This window comes from Manacus vitellinus, unplaced genomic scaffold (genome assembly GCF_001715985.3).
Source record: "Manacus vitellinus isolate BGI_N305 unplaced genomic scaffold, ASM171598v3 scaffold_52_pilon, whole genome shotgun sequence".
Taxonomy (NCBI): Eukaryota; Metazoa; Chordata; class Aves; order Passeriformes; family Pipridae; genus Manacus; species Manacus vitellinus.
In genome coordinates, this window is record NW_021940628.1 from 2,418,560 (window position 1) to 2,445,071 (window position 26,512).

At 53.3% G+C, this 26,512-nt stretch overlaps 1 protein-coding gene across 2 annotated transcripts in view; it reads right to left on the reverse strand.

The window, feature by feature from the left end:
* The window catches only part of MACF1 (microtubule actin crosslinking factor 1), a 147,245-nt gene that overhangs the window by 12,379 nt on the left and 108,354 nt on the right, over nt 1-26,512 (reverse strand). For both annotated transcript variants that reach the window (XM_029963003.1, XM_029963002.1), the window contains 35 exons: nt 26,156-26,322; nt 25,024-25,183; nt 24,263-24,589; nt 23,523-23,607; nt 22,412-22,653; nt 22,059-22,265; nt 21,201-21,320; nt 19,954-20,061; nt 19,387-19,605; nt 18,620-18,823; nt 17,811-17,819; nt 16,458-16,689; nt 15,555-15,781; nt 14,538-14,660; nt 14,330-14,431; nt 13,847-13,948; nt 13,574-13,747; nt 13,318-13,473; nt 12,979-13,176; nt 12,488-12,616; nt 11,991-12,164; nt 11,075-11,230; nt 10,728-10,934; nt 10,476-10,595; nt 10,133-10,302; nt 9,824-9,983; nt 9,399-9,593; nt 8,576-8,704; nt 8,355-8,498; nt 8,053-8,241; nt 7,619-7,736; nt 6,959-7,122; nt 5,676-5,838; nt 5,419-5,573; nt 5,088-5,162 (listed from right to left, as the gene is read on the reverse strand). In XM_029963003.1, the coding sequence (XP_029818863.1) occupies nt 5,088-5,162; nt 5,419-5,573; nt 5,676-5,838; nt 6,959-7,122; nt 7,619-7,736; nt 8,053-8,241; nt 8,355-8,498; nt 8,576-8,704; nt 9,399-9,593; nt 9,824-9,983; nt 10,133-10,302; nt 10,476-10,595; nt 10,728-10,934; nt 11,075-11,230; nt 11,991-12,164; nt 12,488-12,616; nt 12,979-13,176; nt 13,318-13,473; nt 13,574-13,747; nt 13,847-13,948; nt 14,330-14,431; nt 14,538-14,660; nt 15,555-15,781; nt 16,458-16,689; nt 17,811-17,819; nt 18,620-18,823; nt 19,387-19,605; nt 19,954-20,061; nt 21,201-21,320; nt 22,059-22,265; nt 22,412-22,653; nt 23,523-23,607; nt 24,263-24,589; nt 25,024-25,183; nt 26,156-26,322 (5,610 nt within the window). The remainder of the gene's footprint in view (nt 1-5,087; nt 5,163-5,418; nt 5,574-5,675; nt 5,839-6,958; nt 7,123-7,618; nt 7,737-8,052; nt 8,242-8,354; nt 8,499-8,575; nt 8,705-9,398; nt 9,594-9,823; nt 9,984-10,132; nt 10,303-10,475; nt 10,596-10,727; nt 10,935-11,074; nt 11,231-11,990; nt 12,165-12,487; nt 12,617-12,978; nt 13,177-13,317; nt 13,474-13,573; nt 13,748-13,846; nt 13,949-14,329; nt 14,432-14,537; nt 14,661-15,554; nt 15,782-16,457; nt 16,690-17,810; nt 17,820-18,619; nt 18,824-19,386; nt 19,606-19,953; nt 20,062-21,200; nt 21,321-22,058; nt 22,266-22,411; nt 22,654-23,522; nt 23,608-24,262; nt 24,590-25,023; nt 25,184-26,155; nt 26,323-26,512) is intronic.

Here is a 26,512-nt window from a genome sequence, read left to right on the forward strand (position 1 = left end):
CTGACAAGTCTCAACCGCCTTCCTGGTGGCTGTTAATGCAGGATGCCTTGCTAATTGATAATCAAAGTTAATTAGCTTCCTATGTATTTCATTTCCTGCCATGCTAGAACGTTTCACCCCAAGCAGACGTACTGTTGCTGCGGGACTTGTCGATGAAGGGCCCGTGGGGAGGCTCAGTAGCTTTTCTCTTGTATGTCTTTGTCACCCGGTCCACGTCCGGCTGTTTCCGTGTCATCTCCTCCATAAAGGACTGTCCAAACACAGAAAGGACAAGAAAACCTTTGTGATTTTGAGACTTTTTGTTTTGCAGACCCTGACTGGGATGTGCCAGGCCCATGGAGGAGAGGTGAGCATCAAGCACCAGCGATGGCAGCTCGTGGTTGAGCTACTGCTCAGTGCTGGCTTGGATTTCAAGGGTTGGAGTTCATCCCTGGGCTGGCTCTGCTCCGGTTGGGTCCCATGCTGCTTTAATAGGGACTTCCAAGAGCAGTCAATGCCTGCTCCATGGAAGGATCCCGCCCTCAGTCCCTCTCCTGAGTGCCCACCATGCTCAGCACTGGGCTCACCTGGTGCTCGGAGATGAGTCCTTTGACCTGATCGATATTCTGTGGCATGGGCTCCTGGTCCCGTTGGATCAGGGTTGTCTCAGCCCACTGGATCCAAGCCAGGAGCTCTTCCAGAAGCTCTGCATTCGCCACCAGCTCGGAAAGAGCAGACTCCAGTCTCTGCTGGTGCTGCTTTGCCCACGTGAGAACCTGTTGGAAACACAGGATGAGCGTCAGCCCAGTGTGGGAAACCTGAGGCAGGACCCACCACCCTGTGGCCATCCCTGCAACCACCAGCCTGGAACAAATCCTGAGGGACTCACCTCCTCGAACCTGGCTCGGATGATGGTGATCCAGTGTTTGATGGTGGTGATGCAGTCGGGGTGGCAGGCGCCCAGGATGACCTCCCCCATTCCCACCGCCGCGTTCACGTCCACCCTCTTCTCCTCCACTTTCTTCATGAACTCCTGAAAGGCCCAAATTAATTTTGCAGTATCCTCCCCCACAAATTTTGCTCAGGTTGCATTTTGGAGCTCCCTGTTACCTTGTGGGCATCGATGAGGGACTGCAGTGCCTCAGCATCGTCAGGTAGTGCTCCCCGAAAACGCAGGGACTGCTCTGCCTCCGAGAGCCATTCCAGCAGCATGTGCACAGCTGTCCTGAACTCCTCTGCCTGCAGAGACAAAAGCACAGGCATCAGCCTTCCACCTCCCCAAACAGGCTGCTGGATTCACTGCTGACAGCTGGGGGGACAACGGGCTAAGAGGGACATGAAAAATATAAAAAAAGGGGAAAAAAAGCCCAGTTTGTGGCCTGAGTTTGTGCAGCACCAGCAGCCAGGTCCTGCAGCAACCAGGCACCTCCCTCCCCTCAGCATCAGCTGCACTGAAGGACTAAATGTTTTTAAAAACAGCACAACTGCCCATACCCCGAGCAGTCTGGCACCTGGGTAGTTTATTCTGTAAATTGCCTACTTGACGTAAAAGCTGCTTAAGAGCCTTTGACCTTTGGGGTTGCTTTTTTTTTAGATTCAGTTGAGGTCTCTCCCTCACACTAAACACTGGCAAACACCAGCCTGGCCTGTCTCTCATCACTGCTCTATCCCTGCTGTGCACATCGATGAGATCTTCCCATCCTCCCTTTTCAAACCAGCCCTTATCAGCTCTTTCTTTTTGGGAAAACAATCAGTAAATCACTGACACCAACCCACTGCTTCGCAGCTCTCCCTGGCAACTGCTGCAGGGCTGGGGGTGTCCTGCCTGGCCAGGGCAAAACCCCTTCCCTGAGCTTTGCCTTGAGCTCCCGGCACAAACCTGGAGCCCAGCAAAGCTCTCCAAGACCATTTCCACCTGTGGTCTTCTCCTCACCTGCTTCAAGGCCTGTTCCAGGCGGGTTTGTTTGGACACTGACAGCTTGCACACCGTGTCCCACCGGTTGCTCAGCTCCTGCAGCTGCACCTTCACCCAGGTCGTGTCGTCCCGGCTGTTCTCGATGAGCTCCCGGCCGGAGCGTTTGAGCACCTGGACCGTCCCCGTGCGCTTCCCCAGCTCCTTCTGGAAGACCTGGAGGGAGGGAGGGAGGACAAAAGCCAAGTAGGGTCAGCTCCTGCCACCTCCCCAGTGATGTGAATGTTCCTTCCCACTTTTTCACTGTTTTTTCCCCCCCTTATCCACTGCAGGATGCAAAACACGCAGCTCTGCAGGAAGGCACCAACTCTGCCTCTGTTCTTTGGCTCTTGGGGAAGACAAGCCCCACTCAGGTCTCAGAGAAGAGCTGGAAAAGGTGTTCTCACCTTGTGAGCATCCATGAGGTTCATGACCAGATCCAGGTCCCCATGGACAGGCTGGTCTTCAGCTAACTGGGGTTCCACCTTGTAGAGCCAGTCCACCAAGGCCTGCAGTGCATCCATGAACTGCCCAGAGAACAGCAGGGCTTCTTCCAGCTTGTGCTGCCTGGAAAACAAACATCCATGTGAACTCCCATGAATAAACTCAACTCCTTTTGTCATGTCCCAGTGCCCTCCAACCACCCCATGAAATCCTTTTGGTAACAGAGTCCTGGCACATGAGTACTGTTGGTACAGTGTTGGGGCTGGACTTACCTTTCCACAGATTTTCCACACACTGTGTCCCACTTATCCCGGACCTCTCCCAGTAAATTGTCCAGCTTTTGAGTGTCATCTGGAAGCAAGGCTTTTTCCTTGAGGGCTCTGCCTGTCCTGATGGTGGTGTCGTAGACAGGCTGCTTTCCACCCAGAGTCTTCTGGAACTCCTGGGAAACAGAGAGAAAACAAAACTGCTTCAGAACTGCATTCCCAGATGAATGTTTTCCATGGCAGCAGAAGGCTTTTCCCTTGTCCTGATGGCAGAGGAGATACTGCCCTGCTTCCCCTCCCTTCCTTCCACCCCACATCCAGCACCAGTCTGGCTTTGGCAAAGCCTTACCTTGTGTTTGGAGAGCTGGAGCTTGATTTTGTCAGGATCATTGGAAATCTCCAGCTCTGAGTCCAGGTGATTCTCTGCATCCTCCAGCCAATCAATCAGCTTCTTCCAGGCTTCGTGGAACTGCAAAGCAACAGGAGCAAGTCTGAAACTTCACACTGGTGGTGTCCCCAGTTCCTTCCTGGTCCTGGGACCTCCTGCCCTCCAAGGCTGGGCATTCCTTGAGGTCTGTCACACCCTCCTCACGTCTCTCACCTGCTTGGCTCGCTTCCTGGCATCGTCAAGGGCCCTTCCTCGCTCCACTGACCGCTGGACGACCTTCTCCCAGCGGGACTGGACGCTCACCAGCAGGTTCTTGATCAAAACCACGTCCTGCTTTTGGCTGAGGAACTTCAGCTGGTTCCCGGTCTGATCCAGCTCGATGATGCGATCCCGGTGCGCGTTCACCTCGTTGGCAAACACCTGCAAACAGCAAAGGTGGCCCATCTGTAAGGGGAGCTGGATGTGGCCACGACCAGCCCATGGGTGCAGGGGAGATGAGGTGCCACCCTCGTCCCCTCCATCCTGAGAATGGAGGCACTGGGTGCCCACGGGGTGGGTACCTTGTGCTCATCGATCTGGGCCAGCACTGCGGCGAGGATGAGGCTGGCCGGGGGTGCAATGTTCAGGCTCTGCTCAGCCAGGGTCAGCCAGTTGATGAAGTCCTGGAGGGAGTTCTGGAAATCGGTGGCCAGGGCCAGGGCCTCCTCCAGCTTCGCCTGTGGCAGCGGGAAGGGAGAAAGGGAGAGGGAAAACACAACGCAGAGGGTGAGAGCTCCGATCCGCAGCTTCACAGACAGAGGTGGCCTTTGTGTCCCTGCCCAACCGTCCCTCCAACAGGAACCTCATCGCCTCGGCCCGGGAACGCGACTTGTTTACCGAGGGGAGGGGGTTTCGGTGAAAGCCACCGCTTGTCTTTCGAAACAAGAATGGTCCCTGAAAGGGGAGACCTTCATCGGCACACGAGCAGCTGCGTCACCCTCGGCTTCCTGGGAAAGGGATGGCCGTGGGGAGAGCGGCTCCGTGAATGGGGCGGATGGCATTTCGACGGCGACAGCTGCAGCGCTGCACATTTATTCTGGGCCGAGGCCACCGCGGCCCTTGTTTTATCTCATCCCCGGCCAAAAGCTGAGGATGGAGTCAGCTCGGAGGAGGATTTGGCTTGACCAACAAAGCCCGCCTTTGAGAGCTGCGGGAGGCTTCTTCCCACCCCGCTAAATTAACCCAGAACGCAAATTCACTCTCATTTTCTGCGCGATTTAAGCAATTCTGATGATAATCTAGAAAAAAACCCCCCACTAACAGCCCCACAGCTTGACACCCAGCACCACCTGAAAGACAAACTCAACCTGTACAACAGCAAGAGGCTGTTTTAAAAAACAACCCCCAGCCCTTTGTGGGAAAGCAGAGAGGCAAAACAGGGTGCAGCTGCTGTCAGACCACGGGGCTAGGGTGGACACATCTCTCCCCCAGTGTTACCTTTCTNAGGGAGAGGCTCTGGGAGGCTGGGGCTGGTGCAGCCGGAGGGGGGAATGCTGTGGATCAGCGATTCCCGGCCGGAGCATCAGCCCTGAAACCAGTGGGCAGGGAAGTGGGAGCCCTGCCACCAGCTCGTTTCACCACTTCACCTCAGTGAAGGGTTTGAAACATAAACAGCAGCTCGTTACAAAGAGATTCTGTAAGGAAATTATTCTCCCTTCTTCGGGAGCGAGCTAAGAAAAACACAGGCGTAAGGTACACTCATCCATGAGGAAAACTTCAAGGGCGGCTCCGGCGGAGTGAATGCGGCGTTTCACGGGGCCCCCGGGCTGGCTGCCCCAGAACAGGGACACTTTTATGTTCTCCCAGTTCAGGGAACGCCCTGGGGCCAAGGATGGAGCCGGGAAAACACGGCCCAGCCACCTCCGCCGGGAGCCGCCGTGCCAGGGCACGAGGTCTCCATCTCCCCCCCAGATCCTCCCACACCTTGCTGGGCACCCCCTCAGTGATCCCCCCTCCCCGGGTGGGAAGGGGGAGCAGGATTTGTGCCACTGGGGCAGCATTTGATCCCCCTCTGCCTTACCCGGTATTTGTTCTCGCCGATCTGCTCCACTTGGAATCTCTTGGCACACTTGCACTGGGCCACTTGCCTGGTGACCTGCCATCACCAACAAGAGAGGTAAGGAACCAGGATTTTGGGAGCCTATCCCAGTACAAGTCACTTCTTGGATAAAACACAGTCCTGTGCAGCCTTTCCTTCAAAAACATGGTAGGTACCATCAATTCCAACCACTTATTTTGGCTCAGCACCACCGCAACCCCTTTCTTTTACCTGTTTTCTGCCTCCCCCCACTGCCAACCCGCAGCCTGAACCACCCCAACAACCCCGAGCACCCCTTTTTTTGTTGCTCTACCTCATCCTCGATCTTGTCAGCATCAGTGGTGGGGCGATAGGCGTCCTTGTTGGGATGGAGAGCAGCCACAAACTCGTAGTAGTCGATGTAGCCGTCGCCGTCGCGGTCAAAGATGTCGGCCACCGCCGTCATCTCCAGCTTCGTGGTGGGGAATTCTGGAAGGAGAAAGGAATGAGGATGCAGGGACCTCATTCATCAGAGGCAGGGGTGTGGGGGCACCAAGGTGGTTGTTTTCCAAGCTCGTCCCATGAGCTTACTGGAAGCCAGGATGCCGTCGATGAACTCCTGCCGGGTGATCTTCCCGTCCTGGTCTTTGTCGATGCGCCGGAAGAAGTCCATGACACGGGACTTCTTGTGGTTCATCCAGCGCATGTATTTCTTCCGCCAGACATCAAAGTCGAAGTTCGCAAACTCCTTCAACTGGAAGGCAAAGTTGGGAAGTGTTGGTGGGAGAAATCCCAGTGGAGCAGCAGCCCCGGCTCTACCGCGCCCCAGAACACCGGCCTTGGCCGAGCCCGAGCGCCCGGCACCAACGCTCCCTGCCCGCCCTCCCGGGGAAGGTTGGTCTGGATTTATCCAGATGACCCTGATTAACGAGGGGGTTGCCCCAAGAGTGACTTTCCAGAACAGGACACACAGCGTAGCCGACAGCCAGCACGTGGACTGCGCATCACGGGACCACCGACACGGGATGCAGCGTCCCCCGCGCTGCTGTACGGACACACAGGCAGGAGATCAGCTACTTGCACACAGACACACACACCACCCCCCCACCCCATCTGCTCGGGCTTTTGGGCATGTTTCCTCACCCTACGGACTCACCAGGGAGGAATTCCCACTGTCACCATAATTTTGAGCATGAATCTCCCCTCTCCCTTTCCCTCTGAGCAGCCAAGAAAGGATTTCTTGCTCGTCTTGCACAGCAGCTGGGGCACAACTCAGCTCTACAAACCCTGCCCCAGCCTCAGACCCTCCAATTTAAACTAACACCCTTCTTATCCCCCAAAAGGACCCCCACAACCACACCAGCTCGAGCAGCTCACACCAAGGTAACACAACAACTTTTAGTAAGGGTTTGTTTTTTTTTTCTCTCTCTAAACACTCTTGGGGTTAAAAGCAACAAAGAAAAAACATGAATACGTATAAACTGAACTGACCTACAGCAAAAGCAACAGAAAACAAAAAAAACCACTCACTTCTGGGCATAGCTGCTTTGTTAAGCGTAAATAAAAACAAAAATGACATTAGATGTTTGGAAAAGATAGAGACAGTAATTGTTAAACTAATTGCTAGGAGGAAAGCAGGGCCTGGCTGTCATTAGCTCTACAGATACCAACTACAGGGGCACAAAGTTGGTTAATGTGCAGTTAATTAATTAATCACCGAAGGGGTTTTAGCCTTAACATTTTAAGAACATTTGGTTTTTGGAAAGGCAGCAGGAACTGTCTGCAAGAGCTGGGGGCAGCACTAATTTAAAATGCATGTTTTTGGGGATGAACTCCCAGTTCCCCTCCTTCCCAGAGCAGCCAGGGGCTGTTACCTCCTCCAGTCTGTCCAGGGCGTCGTTGAGCTTCCGCTGCCGCTCCAGGGCCAGCAGCCAGACCTGCTGCCAACGTGCTGAGAGCTGATTTATCCTGGGGTTCTTTGTTTCTGACTGGGAGATAATGGGCATGCTGGGGGGAGCAGCCTGACCCAAGGATTTTCCTGGAAAAAGGGAGAAAAACTAATTGTTTGAGGTAGTGTTGATGGGTACAAGCAAGTGTGAGCTGTCCAGGGAAGAGCAGCAATGAAATCTGTTTCATTTTTCAGAAGAGAAAAGCTCCCACGGCCTTGCTGGCTGGTATCCCAAGGGATGCAGTGTCCCCAGGTAGGAGGACATGGTGACAGCTCTACACCCACAGCCCTCTGGCAGTCAGGAACTCACACTGGACTCTGGCTTCAAGAAACAACATAAAAAACCACCCCAAAACCTCGTCCCAAAGCAAGAGAGAAAGAAGAGCAGCTCCAGCCCAAGCACCCCCAGGAACAGCACGGGTGTTTTGGGAAGTGCCACCTGGATTTTCCCCTCCTGACAAGTCTCAACCGCCTTCCTGGTGGCTGTTAATGCAGGATGCCTTGCTAATTGATAATCAAAGTTAATTAGCTTCCTATGTATTTCATTTCCTGCCATGCTAGAACGTTTCACCCCAAGCAGACGTACTGTTGCTGCGGGACTTGTCGATGAAGGGCCCGTGGGGAGGCTCAGTAGCTTTTCTCTTGTATGTCTTTGTCACCCGGTCCACGTCCGGCTGTTTCCGTGTCATCTCCTCCATAAAGGACTGTCCAAACACAGAAAGGACAAGAAAACCTTTGTGATTTTGAGACTTTTTGTTTTGCAGACCCTGACTGGGATGTGCCAGGCCCATGGAGGAGAGGTGAGCATCAAGCACCAGCGATGGCAGCTCGTGGTTGAGCTACTGCTCAGTGCTGGCTTGGATTTCAAGGGTTGGAGTTCATCCCTGGGCTGGCTCTGCTCCGGTTGGGTCCCATGCTGCTTTAATAGGGACTTCCAAGAGCAGTCAATGCCTCCTCCATGGAAGGATCCTGCCCTCAGTCCCTCTCCTGAGTGCCCACCATGCTCAGCACTGGGCTCACCTGGTGCTCGGAGATGAGTCCTTTGACCTGATCGATATTCTGTGGCATGGGCTCCTGGTCCCGTTGGATCAGGGTTGTCTCAGCCCACTGGATCCAAGCCAGGAGCTCTTCCAGAAGCTCTGCATTCGCCACCAGCTCGGAAAGAGCAGACTCCAGTCTCTGCTGGTGCTGCTTTGCCCACGTGAGAACCTGTTGGAAACACAGGATGAGCGTCAGCCCAGTGTGGGAAACCTGAGGCAGGACCCACCACCCTGTGGCCATCCCTGCAACCACCAGCCTGGAACAAATCCTGAGGGACTCACCTCCTCGAACCTGGCTCGGATGATGGTGATCCAGTGTTTGATGGTGGTGATGCAGTCGGGGTGGCAGGCGCCCAGGATGACCTCCCCCATTCCCACCGCCGCGTTCACGTCCACCCTCTTCTCCTCCACTTTCTTCATGAACTCCTGAAAGGCCCAAATTAATTTTGCAGTATCCTCCCCCACAAATTTTGCTCAGGTTGCATTTTGGAGCTCCCTGTTACCTTGTGGGCATCGATGAGGGACTGCAGTGCCTCAGCATCGTCAGGTAGTGCTCCCCGAAAACGCAGGGACTGCTCTGCCTCCGAGAGCCATTCCAGCAGCATGTGCACAGCTGTCCTGAACTCCTCTGCCTGCAGAGACAAAAGCACAGGCATCAGCCTTCCACCTCCCCAAACAGGCTGCTGGATTCACTGCTGACAGCTGGGGGGACAACGGGCTAAGAGGGACATGAAAAATATAAAAAAAGGGGAAAAAAAGCCCAGTTTGTGGCCTGGGTTTGTGCAGCACCAGCAGCCAGGTCCTGCAGCAACCAGGCACCTCCCTCCCCTCAGCATCAGCTGCACTGAAGGACTAAATGTTTTTAAAAACAGCACAACTGCCCATACCCCGAGCAGTCTGGCACCTGGGTAGTTTATTCTGTAAATTGCCTACTTGACGTAAAAGCTGCTTAAGAGCCTTTGACCTTTGGGGTTGCTTTTTTTTTAGATTCAGTTGAGGTCTCTCCCTCACACTAAACACTGGCAAACACCAGCCTGGCCTGTCTCTCATCACTGCTCTATCCCTGCTGTGCACATCAATGAGATCTTCCCATCCTCCCTTTTCAAACCAGCCCTTATCAGCTCTTTCTTTTTGGGAAAACAATCAGTAAATCACTGACACCAACCCACTGCTTCGCAGCTCTCCCTGGCAACTGCTGCAGGGCTGGGGGTGTCCTGCCTGGCCAGGGCAAAACCCCTTCCCTGAGCTTTGCCTTGAGCTCCCGGCACAAACCTGGAGCCCAGCAAAGCTCTCCAAGACCATTTCCACCTGTGGTCTTCTCCTCACCTGCTTCAAGGCCTGTTCCAGGCGGGTTTGTTTGGACACTGACAGCTTGCACACCGTGTCCCACCGGTTGCTCAGCTCCTGCAGCTGCACCTTCACCCAGGTCGTGTCGTCCCGGCTGTTCTCGATGAGCTCCCGGCCGGAGCGTTTGAGCACCTGGACTGTCCCCGTGCGCTTCCCCAGCTCCTTCTGGAAGACCTGGAGGGAGGGAGGGAGGACAAAAGCCAAGTAGGGTCAGCTCCTGCCACCTCCCCAGTGATGTGAAAGTTCCTTCCCACTTTTTCACTGTTTTTTCCCCCCCTTATCCACTGCAGGAAGCAAAACACGCAGCTCTGCAGGAAGGCACCAACTCTGCCTCTGTTCTTTGGCTCTTGGGGAAGACAAGCCCCACTCAGGTCTCAGAGAAGAGCTGGAAAAGGTGCTCTCACCTTGTGAGCATCCATGAGGTTCATGACCAGATCCAGGTCCCCATGGACAGGCTGGTCTTCAGCTAACTGGGGTTCCACCTTGTAGAGCCAGTCCACCAAGGCCTGCAGTGCATCCATGAACTGCCCAGAGAACAGCAGGGCTTCTTCCAGCTTGTGCTGCCTAGAAAACAAACATCCATGTGAACTCCCATGAATAAACTCAACTCCTTTTGTCATGTCCCAGTGCCCTCCAACCACCCCATGAAATCCTTTTGGTAACAGAGTCCTGGCACATGAGTACTGTTGGTACAATGTTGGGGCTGGACTTACCTTTCCACAGATTTTCCACACACTGTGTCCCACTTATCCCGGACCTCTCCCAGTAAATTGTCCAGTTTTTGAGTGTCATCTGGAAGCAAGGCTTTTTCCTTGAGGGCTCTGCCTGTCCTGATGGTGGTGTCGTAGACAGGCTGCTTTCCACCCAGAGTCTTCTGGAACTCCTGGGAAACAGAGAGAAAACAAAACTGCTTCAGAACTGCATTCCCAGATGAATGTTTTCCATGGCAGCAGAAGGCTTTTCCCTTGTCCTGATGGCAGAGGAGATACTGCCCTGCTTCCCCTCCCTTCCTTCCACCCCACATCCAGCACCAGTCTGGCTTTGGCAAAGCCTTACCTTGTGTTTGGAGAGCTGGAGCTTGATTTTGTCAGGATCATTGGAAATCTCCAGCTCTGAGTCCAGGTGATTCTCTGCATCCTCCAGCCAATCAATCAGCTTCTTCCAGGCTTCGTGGAACTGCAAAGCAACAGGAGCAAGTCTGAAACTTCACACTGGTGGTGTCCCCAGTTCCTTCCTGGTCCTGGGACCTCCTGCCCTCCAAGGCTGGGCATTCCTTGAGGTCTGTCACACCCTCCTCACGTCTCTCACCTGCTTGGCTCGCTTCCTGGCATCGTCAAGGGCCCTTCCTCGCTCCACTGACCGCTGGACGACCTTCTCCCAGCGGGACTGGACGCTCACCAGCAGGTTCTTGATCAAAACCACGTCCTGCTTTTGGCTGAGGAACTTCAGCTGGTTCCCGGTCTGATCCAGCTCGATGATGCGATCCCGGTGCGCGTTCACCTCGTTGGCAAACACCTGCAAACAGCAAAGGTGGCCCATCTGTAAGGGGAGCTGGATGTGGCCACGACCAGCCCGTGGGTGCAGGGGAGATGAGGTGCCACCCTCGTCCCCTCCATCCTGAGAATGGAGGCACTGGGTGCCCATGGGGTGGGTACCTTGTGCTCATCGATCTGGGCCAGCACTGCGGCGAGGATGAGGCTGGCCGGGGGTGCAATGTTCAGGCTCTGCTCAGCCAGTGTCAGCCAGTTGATGAAGTCCTGGAGGGAGTTCTGGAAATCGGTGGCCAGGGCCAGGGCCTCCTCCAGCTTCGCCTGTGGCAGCGGGAAGGGAGAAAGGGAGAGGGAAAACACAACGCAGAGGGTGAGAGCTCTGATCCGCAGCTTCACAGACAGAGGTGGCCTTTGTGTCCCTGCCCAACCGTCCCTCCAACAGGAACCTCATCGCCTCGGCCCGGGAACGCGACTTGTTTACCGAGGGGAGGGGGTTTCGGTGAAAGCCACCGCTTGTCTTTCGAAACAAGAATGCTCCCTGAAAGGGGAGACCTTCATCGGCACACGAGCAGCTGCGTCACCCTCGGCTTCCTGGGAAAGGGATGGCCGTGGGGAGAGCGGCTCCGTGAATGGGGCGGATGGCATTTCGACGGCGACAGCTGCAGCGCTGCACATTTATTCTGGGCCGAGGCCACCGCGGCCCTTGTTTTATCTCATCCCCGGCCAAAAGCTGAGGATGGAGTCAGCTCGGAGGAGGATTTGGCTTGACCAACAAAGCCCGCCTTTGAGAGCTGCGGGAGGCTTCTTCCCACCCCGCTAAATTAACCCAGAACGCAAATTCACTCTCATTTTCTGCGCGATTTAAGCAATTCTGATGATAATCTAGAAAAAAACCCCCCACTAACAGCCCCACAGCTTGACACCCAGCACCACCTGAAAGACAAACTCAACCTGTACAACAGCAAGAGGCTGTTTTAAAAAACAACCCCCAGCCCTGCGTGGGAAAGCAGAGAGGCAAAACAGGGTGCAGCTGCTGTCAGACCACTGGGCAAGGGTGGACACATCTCTCCCCCAGTGTTACCTTTCTTTCCTCCATCTTGGTGCTGACCAGACACCATTTCTGCTCCAGCAGTGCCACGCTTTGCTCTGTCTTCGAGCCGGAGCCAGAGTCGTCGCGGTTGAGCAGCATCAGCCGCCCCTTGGCCAGCAGCTGGCTGTAGACCTCCTCCTTGGCTTTGAACTGGCTGTACAGCTCCTGCAAAGAGGCACCACCAAAGGATTAGAGAAGGAAGAGCTCCGAGAGGGAACATGTTGTGCTGCAAAACTCCAGGTGATGGGAACATTAGGTTCAGGACAGGCAGCAAAGTGACAGCAGCACGTCGCTTTGAGCCAAGAAAAGGTGGTTAAGGCTTTGTGGATGCTTGTTCCAGGCATCAAGTGCAAAATGATCTGTAAGAGGAGAGCATAGCAGCCTCCTCTCCCTGTCAGATACAGAAGGGAGAAGTTTTGATGCCGATATTTGACAGGAACTTGCTGAATTAAAAGCATTAAAAAAAAAAATCTCTCCTGAGAAATTACCATGTGGGCATTGAGCTGTTCCCGGGCAGTTTCTGGCAGACCTCCTGTGGGTTTTGATGCTGACAATTGGCTCTCCATCCTCGTTAGCCACAGGAGGAAGTCTTCAATCTCACCATGGAAACCCTGAGCCTGTTCGGGAACATAGAATGGGCCCCGGGATCAGATGACATCAGCCACCATTGATCATGTGCCAGGGTTAACACTGTGTTTGCTTTGAAACCAGATATAAAGGCAGAGCTGGATGTGCCAGTGTGTTCAGGAGGGTGATACTCTGTGTATCCATAATCCACAGGTGTTCCTGGTCCTCCATGTGCTTTTGGGCAGGCACTGAACCACTCCAGGACTGAGTTACACGAAAAACTTGCATAAAAATAATCCCAGTGTCTTCCTAACTCTTTCCCCCCTTATCTTCCCCCCAAAATGAAGGGGAAAGCAGACCCTCAAGCAGCACCCCACTGCACAGGGGGCTATTCCCAATGCCTCTTCCCAACCTGCTGGAGTGTGGACTGCAGCTGCTGCTCCCTCTCCTCTGTTTTCTGCAGCACTGACTCCCAGCAGGAATTCAGCTTCTCCAGGCGGTTCCGCAGGCTGCTGGCATCGTCCCCTGCACTTGACTCCAACAGCTCATTCCCTGCTTTGTTCACTGTCTCCACAGTTGCTTGGTGGGCCAGGACGTCGTTCTTCAGCACCTGCACGAGATGGGCAAACATTGGACATCTCTCTTAAACACCCTGTTGATCCCTGCCTGGTTGTGGACTCAAATCCTTCATGAGAAACACGATCCTGCAACGGGAACGGACTGAAAATGTCCTTGGGGTGGGAACACTCACGTGGTGCTTTGCGAGTTCAACCTCGATGACTTTCGGGTCTCCATTGATGGGTTTTTGGGCGTCGAGCAGCTCCTCGGTGTGGGTCAGCCAGGCCATCAGCTCTGCCAAGGCGTGCTGGAACTGGCCAAGTGCCAGCAGAGCTGCTTCCAACTTGTGCTGGGCAAGGACGGGGATGGAAAAGGGAAATGTTAGTAACTGGGAGCATCACGGCGAGTTTCAACCCCACACTTGTGAGAGCCCCAGGCCTTCAATCTACCTGTCTGTGAGCAATTTTCTCGCCCAAGTTCTCCCAGAGATGTTTCAGCTCTGTCAGTGGTTCCTTTATGATGTCCCTGTCTGTCTCATCCGTAGCCTTTTTTAGCATCAGCTCACCTTGGTGATTAAGCTTTTCCATCTCAATCTGCTGCTGGTAAACCTCCATTTTAAACTCCTGCCAAAACAAGCAGGACAAAAACCAGAACCAAATGAATCACTGGAGCTCTGTGAGGCAGAGCAGTGCCGGGGAACTGGTCCCTCTCTGCCTGCGTACCTTCATCTCGTTCATCTGCTCCTTGACCGTGCTGAGGTCGGTGCCAACAGGTGACATGTTGCAGAGCTTGATCACAGCGTTGTCCAGCCAGTCAAACATGGCCTGGAAAGAGCATGGACAACATGAGCAAAGGGAATGGCAAAGTGTTCCCCCTGCAGCTGGTCAGGTGACAGGGATGGTCCCTCCGCCACCCCACAACCACAAAACTCGTCTTTCAGGGCTGAGGTGCTTGGCCTGCTCTCTCTTTCCTTCCCTCTCCTGCTTCCAGCATAAGGACCTGCCAGCAGCCACCTCACCCTGCTGCTCTGTGCAGGAATGAGACAGACTTGGGAAGATAAATTCAAACTATCTGCTCTTCCTCAGAGCTGGCTGCTGAGCTCGGGCTCCATCAGACCTGCAAACGCTTGCCCAGGAGATGTTTCCTGGACTTGCAGTGGTGTTCCCAAGGTCCACCCACTCCACACCAGCAGCCCTGCCTCTTACTTGAAGCGTATCTTGGTACTGCACAGCCGACTGCATCGCTTCCTCGAGCTTTTCCAGCCTCTCCTTCCACGTTTTGTTTAGGTTTTCCCACGCGTTGTTCATCTGCGGAACACAAGATTGCCCACGGAATTCGTTCGGCTCTTCAACCAGAGCTCCCACTTGCTCCCACCTGATTTTATCTGAAGAAGAAGCTGCTGGCTTTTCCTACCTCATCAATGCTCTTTTTCACTTCTGGTTTCTCAGTTTCGCCACAGGCAAAAATCAAATCAGTTCCAAGGAGGCGGATGAACTCCAGCTCTTCATGCAACCCATCAGTCTCCTCTTTAATAGTCTGCATAGACACAGCCATAGAAGAAAAAAAAACCTTTATTATTAAATGCTCTTCCAAAACTGCCCCAAGAGCAGGAGGGATAAAGAACAGAGAGTCCTTCCTGCTCCAGTGCCCTGCACCTTGGCCAACAGCCCAACTCTAGACCCCAGGAGCAGGTGACACAGGGAGTAGGTGGCCAGCGTTGTCACCACCACCCTGGTCCACTCCCACCTCTGCCCACAGGACAGGAACTAAAATAAGAACATCTGTATTTAGATGTGAGCCTGAACTGCCTGGCTGAAGATGATGTTTACAGGAGATGTGCTGTTTACAGGAGCATTTTGTCAACATAGGCATGAGGTTTTGAGACTCAAAAGGTGCAAACTGAAGTCAGAATAGTTATAAAAAGGGGAACAGCAAAGCTAAACTTAGCAAAGCATAAAGAAACATCCCAGCTCCTCAAGATCCGGGTCAAGTCACACCCACCTGAAGTTGATCTCGCCATTTATCTGAAACAACCATCAGCACACAAATCCAAGCACTTATCTCCAGTCTAACCAAAAGCTAAATATACACTTCCCACGCCAGACAGCCTTTGGGTTGTGAGCAGAGCTGTGCAAGCTTCCACATCACTCCAAACAAGTGGGCACAACAGCTCTGACCACACGCTTCATACGCTTCCCAGAACAGCAGCAGATAAAGTGATTTAAGGTGAAGGATACGTGAAATACACTTCTGGTTTATTCCTTGCAGTTCCAAACTGCAGTGGAAATAACTCTTCATGATCCAACTGACTGCCTACAAAACTGATTTACAGCTGCTTCTGGCCACGCTCACATCTAAGATCTTCCCAATTTAGAGGACAAGCTGGGGGCAGACGAGCTCCAGATTGAGGTACAGTCCCATGGGCCTCACCTCTGCTGCTTCCACCTGCTGCTTGATGATGGAGGGGTCAATGCCTGGGCTCTCCAGGTCATGAACAATGTCCTGTGTGTCCTTGATGGTTGTCAGGAGGGCTGCCATGTCGTACCAGAACTTCTCTGCAAGCTCCAGGACATCAAGGAACTTCATTTCACGTTCCTCCGTCCGAGCTTTGATGTCTTCCCAGTAGAAAACCATCTGATCCAACTTGTCTTGGATTACTGAGGAAGGAAGTTAAAATATTCAGTGGGGAAGGAAACCTTTTTACAACTCAAAAGCGTTTTGAGAACACTTCGAAACAGCCAAGAGAATATTCAAAAGGGAATTAAAGAGGGCCAGGACTATCAGAGCATTAACTCTGGGAGATACTGAGGGACGTGAGAAACTCCAGTTTGCAGAAATAAAGCCTTTATTTATGTGCAGGCAAGCTCAGGGCAAATTTGCCCACACACCCTCCCTCCAACGAACCTCTGTTCTGACCACCTCTAGCATGAAGTCTCTGCTCACTCAGTCCATGAGCTGACTGTTGAGCTGCCAAGGAAGGTGCCAATTAGTGCCAATCGTGTTGATGGGTCTTTTTGTGCTGGGGATGTTCCTTCCCTCCATTAGATGCTGAATCAACATCAACAAATCATGTCACAGGGGCCGCCAACAAGAGACCAGCTCAGGGTGAGGGCTCAGCTTGGCTGAGAAGCCACAAATACTTCTTTCTCCTCTGGCTGATGCCACCCTGTCTGCTCCAGATGGAAGCAGGCACCAGCCATCTCCATCCAGAGGATTCATCCTTCCTTAAGGCCAGGAGAACCTCCAAAACACACCTCTGTCACACCAAAGCCTCCCCAGCAGCGATGGCTCGGGGAGGAGAAGCTGGGCACTGTTAAATCCACCCGGAGATACCTTTGGCTGCCAGGTCCTTGTCTGCTCCCTGGGACCGACCGATCAGCTCTTCCCCGCGGCGTTTCAGAGCCTCGAAGGAGGGCTGCAGCTTCTCCAGCTCCACGGTGGAGTTTTTATTCTCACTGATGCACTCCCGGATCTTATCCACCTCGGCGGGGATGAGGGGTGGCAGCCGCAGGCGGGACGAGAGGTTCTCCAGCGTCTCCAGCATGGGCTCGATCTTGTCGTGGAACTGGAGGAGAGCAGATCCATTAGGGCAGGGGAGAGGGCATCAAATGATGCTGCGTTGCTGCCTGCGTGTGCCACAGCCCTGAGTGCTGCCCCCACGGCCTCTCAGAGAGGACAGACATTGCCCACGACAGCAAGGCCACCTGCAGCAGCAATGCCACCTGCAGCAGCAATGCCACCTGCAGCAGCAATGCCACCTGCAGCAGCAGCAATGTCACCTGCAGCCTCCTGCTCACACCTGCCCTGCTCCAACAGAGCCAACAGAGCAGCCAAGGAGACTCCCAGAGCCACCACCGGCCCCTCTGACCCAAACATGGCAGTGACTTGTCACCCGATTCAACCCCACAAATCCACTTTTTTTGCTGCTGTCTTGTTTTTTGTGGGTGGGTCCTGGTTTGTCGGAGCAGCTGGGCAAAGATGCTGCTGGAAAAGCGCCCGTGTTTGGTGTTGATGGGAATCTCTGTGTGGTGCAAGGCCGGTGGAAACCCACCCCGGCAGGGTCAGCAGGAGGTGGTGGCGGGCTGCATGCGCGTGGGGAGGAGCTGCCACAGAGCTGGAGCTTCAAAAGCAGAACCAGAAAGCCAGGAGTGAGAGAGGAAGGGGGTCTAGCAGGGTTTCTCATGGGTTTTCTTACAGAAAAGTCAACTTTGGCCTTAAAGATCCCAAACCATCTCTGCTGGTGGGAAGGACAGCTCTGCACTGAGGCTGCCAGCTCTGGTCCCTCTCCCAGTTCCTACTGGGAACACACCCATGCTGGTGTCCACCAAATCCCAGGCTCTACCAGCAGAGAGGGGACGGGCTCTTGGTGCAAAGTTGATCAGGACACGCTGGCTCAGCCAACAAGCAGGAGCAAACCAGCATGTCCAGCTTGGAGCAGGAAGCTCAGGATAAACCCCTCCGAAAGCAAAACCTCTGCTTTGCAGGAAGCATTCCCAGCAGAATGAGCGGCTGAGACCAGGCGGCAACGCAATGAAAGCCATCCCAAAAACATGATTTCAGGCCCCTGGAGTTAATTTTTAAGCATGTTCTGCTGAGCTGTGCATGGACCAGAAATAAAAGTCCGGGTGTAAAATAGAATCAGCCCAAAGAGTGAAAATGAATATCTGTGGTGGGGGACTCGCTTACCTCCGAAATCTGCAATGGTGGGGCGCAGTCAACACAAGAATGAAATGGGACCATGTGGGGAGGACGGGCACAGGCAGCAACACACACAGACAACACATTCCACAATGGGAGTGAGAGATGAGAGGGGAGGGGAATGTGGGGGGAAAAACTCGGAGTTAATACAAGTGCAAACCAAGAGAAGTGACTACACAATACAGGAATTAAAATAATAAAACACCCAGACATGACGAGAACCAACTGCGCTACGGTAACAGGGGGTGAAATGAAACATAACTGGGAGTCACCAACCCTCAGTGGCAGGAACACTTCACCCCCTTTCTGGACTTTAGCACCTCCAGTCTCTGCCCTTCCTTTCCTATCTCTCCTGCACTCACCCACCTCCTCGGGGGATGCCCAGACCACGGAGACAACTGTTACCTCTCCCATACAAAGGATCCTATATGGCTCTTCACTGCACTCACAGCTTATCAGAATTGAAAATTCTCTCTTCAAGCTCTTTCAAGAGGCTCTCCGGGCCCTTCCAACCTTGGGCGGATGCCAAAGCAGCCCCTTTGAACCAGCATCATTATTGTGGTTGTAAAAATTTATTAGCCTATTTACCACGTCGAGCCTCAAAAAAAAGCCTTTTCCTCCCGCTCCCACAGCCAGAGCTGAGCAGCAGGAAACTGCCCCGGAGGTGTCTGACCACGTTATGCCTTATAAAGGGTTTTACAATCCTCACACTCGGAATAAAAACCACATTCCAAAGCACGTGGGCTTCCCCAGGGGGCTGCGGGAAGAAGATTCATCTCCTTGGCACCCCAGCGTACCTGGGTGGACTGAGAGACGGCCTCGTCGAGCGCGAGGGCCCGCTGGCAAACCTCCTCCTTGATTTTGGCATACATGGCCTCGGCCGTGGAGTACTTTTCCTGCACCATCTCTCCTTCCTCGGGGTTGAGGTCCTTGAGCTGTGGCCCGATTTTCAGCAGCTTGTCGATATGAGGTTTGTGTTCAGCGATGGACTCCCTCAGTTGCTAGGGAATAGCAGGGAAAAAAAAAAATAGATTTGTTTGGAAATCTGTTTCAAGTCGCTGCCGATTTATTCCATGCAACACTCCAAGAGCTGTGATCGTATCTGGTAGGAACTCACACCGTGGATTTCGTGCCCCAGCATCTGCCAAGCACATGGAACTCGGCTCTTCCTAACATGGCTATGGCACAACACCCAGCACGGGTCCTTCCCCAGCTCCTGGCCCTCCCCACAGCTCCACAGGGGACCCTACTGGGAATTTTTGCTTTGCAGCTCTCTACCCAAAAAGCACTTAGTGCTTTTCCCTGCCACAATCAGGCAGGAGATCCGAAGGCAGCCAGGCTCCCCTGGGTGCAAGCTGCATTTTGGTAAGGGGTGCTCAAACGTGACAAGTTACTTCCACATGGCACACTTGGCTTATGCAAGCAGGATCCCCAGAAAGAAGAGAACAGGGAAAAAAATGAGGCAAATTCAAGAAAAAAGGTGCTCTTGCCTCTGCAAGTGCTGCAACTCTGTTTAAGGCAGAAGAACTCCTGGACAGGAGATGCAAACGCCGCAGCCTCTTACCCTCATGTCATCCTGCTGCTGCTTGAGCTGCTCGTGGTCGATGGCTGGAGGTGGCAGCTGGGAGAGGAGGGCCTGAGTCTCCTCGATCCATGGGTTCAGCTCCTCGTAGGTCTCCCAAAACTGGTTGACCAGGACCTGGGCACGTTCCAAGCGAGCGTAGCGCTCCGAGTTGAGCTGGCTCACGGCTTCGTACTGTTGCACCAGGGACTCGGTTTTCTCCTGGAAAAAAAAAAAAAGGAAGGAGGGAGGAGAGTTATGGTGAGGGATGCAAAAGGGCCCAGGAAAAGAGCCAGCTCCATGCTGTGAGCTGGAAAAGAAGGAGGTGCTTTTGGTGGCCTTCCACGTGCACGGGCTGTAATTCCAATTAAAGCAGCCTCGGGAATCTCCGCTGTCTCCCCCTCCCCAAACCCTGCAATAAAAATACGCAATAAAGGAGAGCAATAAATGTAAAGAGATTTCTGCTAACACTGGTGGGGATTACTGAAGATGGAGCAATTTTAAACTCCTTCAGCCTGTGCCAGAGCTGAGGATTTGCCTCTCTCCCCTCTCTGTCCCCCCTGGGCTCACCTGGAGAACAGCTTTTTGTTCCTCGCCACAGGTCCCGAAGATCTCGTTGCGCTGGCTGAACAGCTCATCCATGGAGTCTTTGTGCCGAATGATGTCGATGGAAAAAGCCTGTAGGAAGGAAAGGTCCAGAGAAAGGCAAGAAATCAAGAGCTGAGCCCAACCTCTCCCCCCAGCTCGACCTCTCCCCAGCCCATCCACGAGATCCTCCTGCCAGCACTGGGTGCCGCAGAGACCACGAAAAACTCATCACAAGTGTCCTGTGGCCCACTGAAAATCTGGCTGGAAATGCAGATTCCTGCCTGTTTTTCTCATGACTCATCTACATCAACCTCTCTCTTTCAAAGACCTGAAAACAGCTCTTAAAATGAGGTATAATCACTTCCACACCCAAGGTCCTCACCAGGGGAAAAGCTCCATCATCCATTCGTTAGCAAAGATGTTATCCCCCAAAACAGTGCTCTCCAGAACTGCATCTACCAATAACTTTGCCATTCCCAAGGTCCACAAGATTAACAGCTGGAAGCTGAGCTCAATTTAACTTAATGCTTGATGGTTCAGTCCCCCCACCCTTATAACACTCTTATTTTCCTTTTTTTTTTTTAATTTTAAATCCAATAAGCCTGTCAGCTGCTCTGATTGCCCAAGCAAAGGGAAGAAAAGGGTCGTTTATTTAAAGTGCACGTTCTTTCAGGCATGAGCTCATCTCAAAGATATAAAAAAAACAAAAACCCCAGCGCCTCTTTGTTCCATGTCTGGCTGCTGGGAGGGAACTGAGGAGTCCCCCACTGCAGGGAACAATGGGCAAAAAGCAAATGGAAAAGCACCCTCATTAATCAATATATACATTTTTCTAAACCCTTCCTGCTGCCAGTGCCAGCAAGATCCCAGCAGAGCTTGCTCCAGTGGCCACACAGAAAGGCTTCCAAGGGAGCAGCTCTCTCAAGGGGATTCCTGGCAAGAGCACCCATCTATCCCTAAACAGCTCCTGCAAACGGACAGGAAGCTTTTTCCTTTAGAAGCCCAACACTTAATTTCTCTAAATTCTCTTTCTCCTTTTTTTTTTCCCTTTTCCTTTCCAAGGACAAGCGTTGCATCTCTCCTGGTGCTCCAGGCTTGGCCCTACACACCCCAGGGTAAAGTTGCTCCCTCAAATCACATCCCGTGACCCAAACCACATCCCATCCCAAACTGGGCCATCCCTCCTCGTTGCCCACCCCATCTCCCTCATCCATGAGGTGCACACAGACCTTCTGCACCTGCAGCTGAGCCGTTGTCTGGTCCTGCTCCAGGCGGATGGGACCGAGAGCCATCAGCTTCCGCTTGGTCTCGGCCACCCAGGCCAGCTCTGCATCAGCTGCCTGCTCGTACTGGCACACAGGAGAGGATGGGCAGTGGTTAGTGATGGGCAGCAGGGATGGAGCACACGGAGAGTTGGGGACAGTGGGAAAAACAGAGGGACCCAGCGGGACACGGGAACAAATGCCTCGCCCCGGCACACGGAGGTGGGGAGGAGAAGGGACATCAGGGTGGATGCAGGTGACTCCTGCAGCTGGTTTTGGGGCATATTGGAGCAGCCATCTTTCCCTACACCCTCCCTGCCTGCAGGGCAGTGGACATCCCTGTAAACAGGAGCATTACGCTCGCAGGATCAGCTCCATGGACTCAGCGCTCCACGGACCAAGGGCAGTTATTCACTGCACTCCACAGCCTCTGGTCTGTGCAGGACAAGCCTTTTTGGGGAGGACTGTTTGCCTGGAACAAATCCCTGTGCTCTCACAGCAGGGGATGATGTTTTTCCAGGCTTGAAAGTCACCATTTACATCACCCCTGTCAGCAGAAGCCTGCAGGCAGGATAACGCGGTGCTGCTCCAGAATTATCCCATCCCAACCACATGCAACAGGACCGGTCAGGAAACAGCCCTGCTGCCACGTGCTGCTGCTGTGGTCCATTTCTTGGCATTCCCAATGGGATTTGGCCCTCCTGTCTGGCTGTGCTTGCCATCCCTCCTGCTGCCATTGCACTGTACAGCTGGAGCAGCGCCGAGCCTCTCGCTCCCACTCTCCCAAGAAAAACCCATCAGCCTCCAGCGGGGTTATTAAATTACCTGTTGAGACCTCTGAATAGCAGCATCGATTTCTTCCACCCTCTGCTTGATGGTGTCACTGACCAGCTTGTAGCGCTCGTTGGTGTCCGACACGAGCTTATCCAGCCCTTCCCGGGCTCGCCAGGGAACCAGCTCCAGGAGAGCCCGGCTCACCTCGTTCACCGTGTCCAGGACGAGCCTGTGCTCCATCACCTCCTTCTTCAGCTCCTGTGGAAGGCACCCATGGACACATGTCCTTCTCAGCAGGTGACCTCCCTCTCCAGCTCCTCCCCGGCCTCTCAAACAAGGAGCAAACCCCCACGAGCTCCCACCCTCACGTCCCCATCCCGGAGTGCCGCTCTCCCAGCGCCCACCTTCTGCCGCTGCTGGAACTGGGGGATCTGCTCTCCGGCGGGGGACTGTGCCCCACTGGAGGCCAGCTCATCCTCCACCTTGCTCATCCACCCCGTGAGCTCCTCGTGTGTGGACTGGAACTTGGTGGCCAGCTGCCGGGCCTGCTCCAGCGTGCGCAGGGCTTTGGAGCTGGCGGCGGTGATGTCGGAATAGCGGGTCTTAATCCCATCCAGCTTCTCCTGGATCAGCAACACCTCCTCCCCTGCGAGACAGCAGCGAGGGGCAAATGATGCTGGGTTGGGCTGCAGGGAGGTTTCAGCAGCCACCTGCCCTGTTCCCCTCATTTTAAACATCTAATTCCACCCTCATTTCTCTTTATATTCTTACAACTTCAGCCTGTTTTTACAGCCAGGAAGCTACTCTCTCATTTTCCACCAGTCAGAGTAAAGTCCATCTCTTCCTTGGGATAGGAGCTGCTAAAACTGGCTTTGCCACAAGCTCCAAAACCACACCAGCTCAGTCCTCGACTAACGTGTCACAACTCCAGGAAAAAAAGGGCCGGTTCACTCTTTACTGCTGTTTCTAAGAGGACATGAAAATGCATGCCAAATCCTTTGTAATCACTCTTCCTGCTCCACAGCTCCCACAAGGACAGAGGGCTGTACATCTGCTCCGAGCAGACCACATCTGAAGGAAATGCATCGCCCCGACCTTTCTTCCCACTCATAAACATAAACTCACACCCACGTGGCAACAGCAACAACTGCTCAATATGGGAAAGCAATATTAGGAAAGGGCTGGGGGTATTTTTAACCTCTTCCCATGCGATTTAGCAGCTGGATGCAATGAGAAAACCCTCCCTTGTGCTGCAGGGCTGCTCAGCTCCGAGCATCCCCCCGGCAGCGGTGGGAATCACCCGCTCTCCAGGCTGCGAGGTTGGGATTTGGGAGCAACCCAGTGGCTCAGCATCCAGGTCTGGAGGTAAAACAGCTGCTTTGGAAGATTCCAAAAGGAAATTAAGACCTGAAGGAGAACAGCCTCCCCTGAACAGTGATCACTGCAGAGCATGGACTTCCCAAGGAAGAGTGTGAAGAGGACTGGGGGCTTCCCATGCCAAGATTTCCGTGTTACCTGTGGTTTGTTTCAGAAGAGCTTGTCCGTTTCTAATGGCTTGGTCCACGTTCTTCTTCCTGTTCACAATTTCCTCATTCAAAGCCTGGTGGAAAAGGCAAATCTGGGTTATTCTGTTGCAGGCAGATCCCTGTGTCCTGCCAGCCAGAGATGCTACGAAGAGCAGGAACTTCCCTACTGAGCATAGGAAGGGTGGACAACCCATCTGATAATTGTCCAGTCATCCTGCTACAGGAATTATTGAGCCTTCTGGGACTCAAAGGCTCAAATCTTAGACAAAACCCATCCCAACCCACTGGATCCGGGTTACCAAAGGCCTTGCCCTTGTATTAGACAGACCCTCACTCTTGAGAAGAGCCTGCACAGCCCCAGGAGCGGAAGCAGAGGCTTCCTTGGTGGCCAGCCTGGATCCAAAAACCCACCAGGCTTTTCCAGTTCTCAGTCTTGGAAACAGCATCCAGCTTTCTAAAGGCACAGGGTGGCCAAGCTGGCTCAGACATTGTTCACAAAGCAACCGAACCATTTGAAGTTTCCCCCCTTCTCCCCCAGGGAAACCCATTTTTGGGGCCACAATTATTGTTTGTAACACATGAAACATCTTTCCACTTCTCCAAGCCTCGAAGAAGAGAACCAGCAGCGGAACAAGCTTCGCGAAATTGAAGCCAGACCAGAAACAAAAACAAAACCAGATAAATGCAACAAAATAAACAACATAAACATGGAAGAAAAAGGGAAAATACCAGCTGGTCTGCATGCTGCTTCTGCAGGACGTCCCGTTTGTAATCCTTTACGGATACCGAGCCCAGCTTGTCCTCGACCTCAGCCAGCCAGTTGAGCACTTCCACCTCCTCCTCCCCAAAAAGCCTGGCGTTGGCCAGAGCCTGATCCAGCAGTGCTGCCTTCCGGCAGCACCGGTCGTGGACCTCGCCGTAGCGGGTCTGCAGAGAGTCTAATTTCTCTGCCAGCAGCCTCTGCTCGGCGGCACAGCTCAGGGAGGAGAGGGACTGCCCGACCCCGACCGCCCGAGACACGTCGGCAGCGTGGCTCTCTATCTCTTCCTCTAGAGCCTGAATGGCGGGAGGATAAAATGGACAACAGAAAGGAAAATGAGTGAAAAATGGATAAAGTAAAATAAAATAAAATAAAATAAAATAAATAAAATAAATGCAACGTGAAAGGGGAAACAAACGACGAGTGCAACTGAAGGAATGGAGGAGACACAAAACCCGCCTGAAAACGGCATCAAAATTAAAAAGAAACACAATGGGAATGTTTTTTTCTATCCAAACCCAGATATACTTGCTGTGAGGTGCAAAGACATCGGTTTAATGTTCACCCACACTGGTGGGCCAGGGTTTGGCAGCCTTCTCCACACATAAAACAGCCTGGGTAACTCCTCCAACACTTGTGCATGCCCAAAACCCCCTCTTTGTGGTGGCAACAGCCACCAGAGCAGGACCTGACACTGACCACCTCCATCCCATTCAGGCACAGGCCCTACCTTGTGCCGACTGATCTGCTGCTGGATTTTGGCAGTCTGGGTACCAATGGGCTCAGAGTTGGCCAGTTTCTTCTCCGTCACCGACAGCCAGTCCGACACGGGCTCTGTGGTTTCGTGGAACTGCTTTGCCAGGACCAAGATGTCCTCCAGCTGCTTCTGCCTGTAAGAAGGAATAGTAAAATAAGAAGGAAGTAAGTGTTCAAGGCCAAGTTGGACAGGGAGTGGAGCAACCTGGTCTAGTGGAAGGTGTCCCTGCATATGGCAGGGGGTTGAAATGAAATGGGCTTTAAGGTCCTTTCCAACCCAAACCAGTCTGTGACTCTATCATTCAATGAAAACACTAAGGAGCCAGGAGTGGGAAGTAGCTTCAAGAATTAGAAAGCAGGAAGCAAAGCAGCCCTGTTCAGAGCAAGGTGAGACACCATGTCAGGCAAAGACAAAAACCAACGTGGAGAAACTGCAAATGGAGTTTTTTCCTGCAGCTGTGCCTTTAGGATCCAGTTTATCCCCCTGGGAAGATGGCAGAAAGGCTTCCCCATTGTGCAGCTTCTCATGGAACAGTTTGGGCTGGAAGGAATCTTTAAGATCATCTAATTCCAACCCCCGTTTTTTCCATCCCTATCACTATCTTGAAGATCCCTTGACATACTCAGCTTGTGGCCAGACTTGGTGTTTTAGGGCTGCTGAGCTTCTGGTCAAAGACAATCCAGCTCCAGTACAAGTTCTGGATGGACAGCCCAGCTTGTTGTCAGTGACTAAAAACACTAAGAGGGTCCAATCCAGCCCTCAGAAGTGTCTTCATAGCCTCAGATATCAGCTTAGGTAGTAACAAGCAACTCATAAACAAGATTCTGGCGGCAGAAAGGTGTCAACAGGATGTTAATGCTTACAGGAATAAAAATAACATCCCTCCCCTGCAGGGAAATTATTTAATCTGAGCTCTTCCCTGCCATTGTAAACCACTGTTATCAGCTCCAGCTCCCAAACAGCCTTTGATTTCCCATGTTTTCCAGCTGTTTCCAGGTTTCCAGGATGTACCTGCGCAGAAATCTCTGCCAGCTTCCCGAATGCTGTAACCCCGTGCCCCGGGACGCCGAGACCCGCAGGATGAGCTGGTCCCAGTCCCTCTCACCTGGCAGCTGCCCGGCCCAGCAGCCCTGCCCAGCGCCGTGCCAGGCTCTCCAGCTGCCCCACGATCTTCTCCCGATCCGCGGGCTCGGCCGACTGCGCGATCCGGTCGCCCTCCGCCTGGATCATCTCAACGGTGGCTTTGCGATCGTCCAGGAGCCGCTGGAGCAGCTTTGGCATCACAGAGAGACCAAGGAGGAGCAAAGTTACTGCACTGGGGCAGCAGAAACGATTCCAGCCCTTGGAGAGGCCAGATCTCTAATTGTGGCTCAGAACCACCATCAGCACAGGGCTGAGACCAGACCTGGCCCAGGGGGAACAGCTCTGCCATCAAAACCAGTCAAAAAAATTATATAGTTAT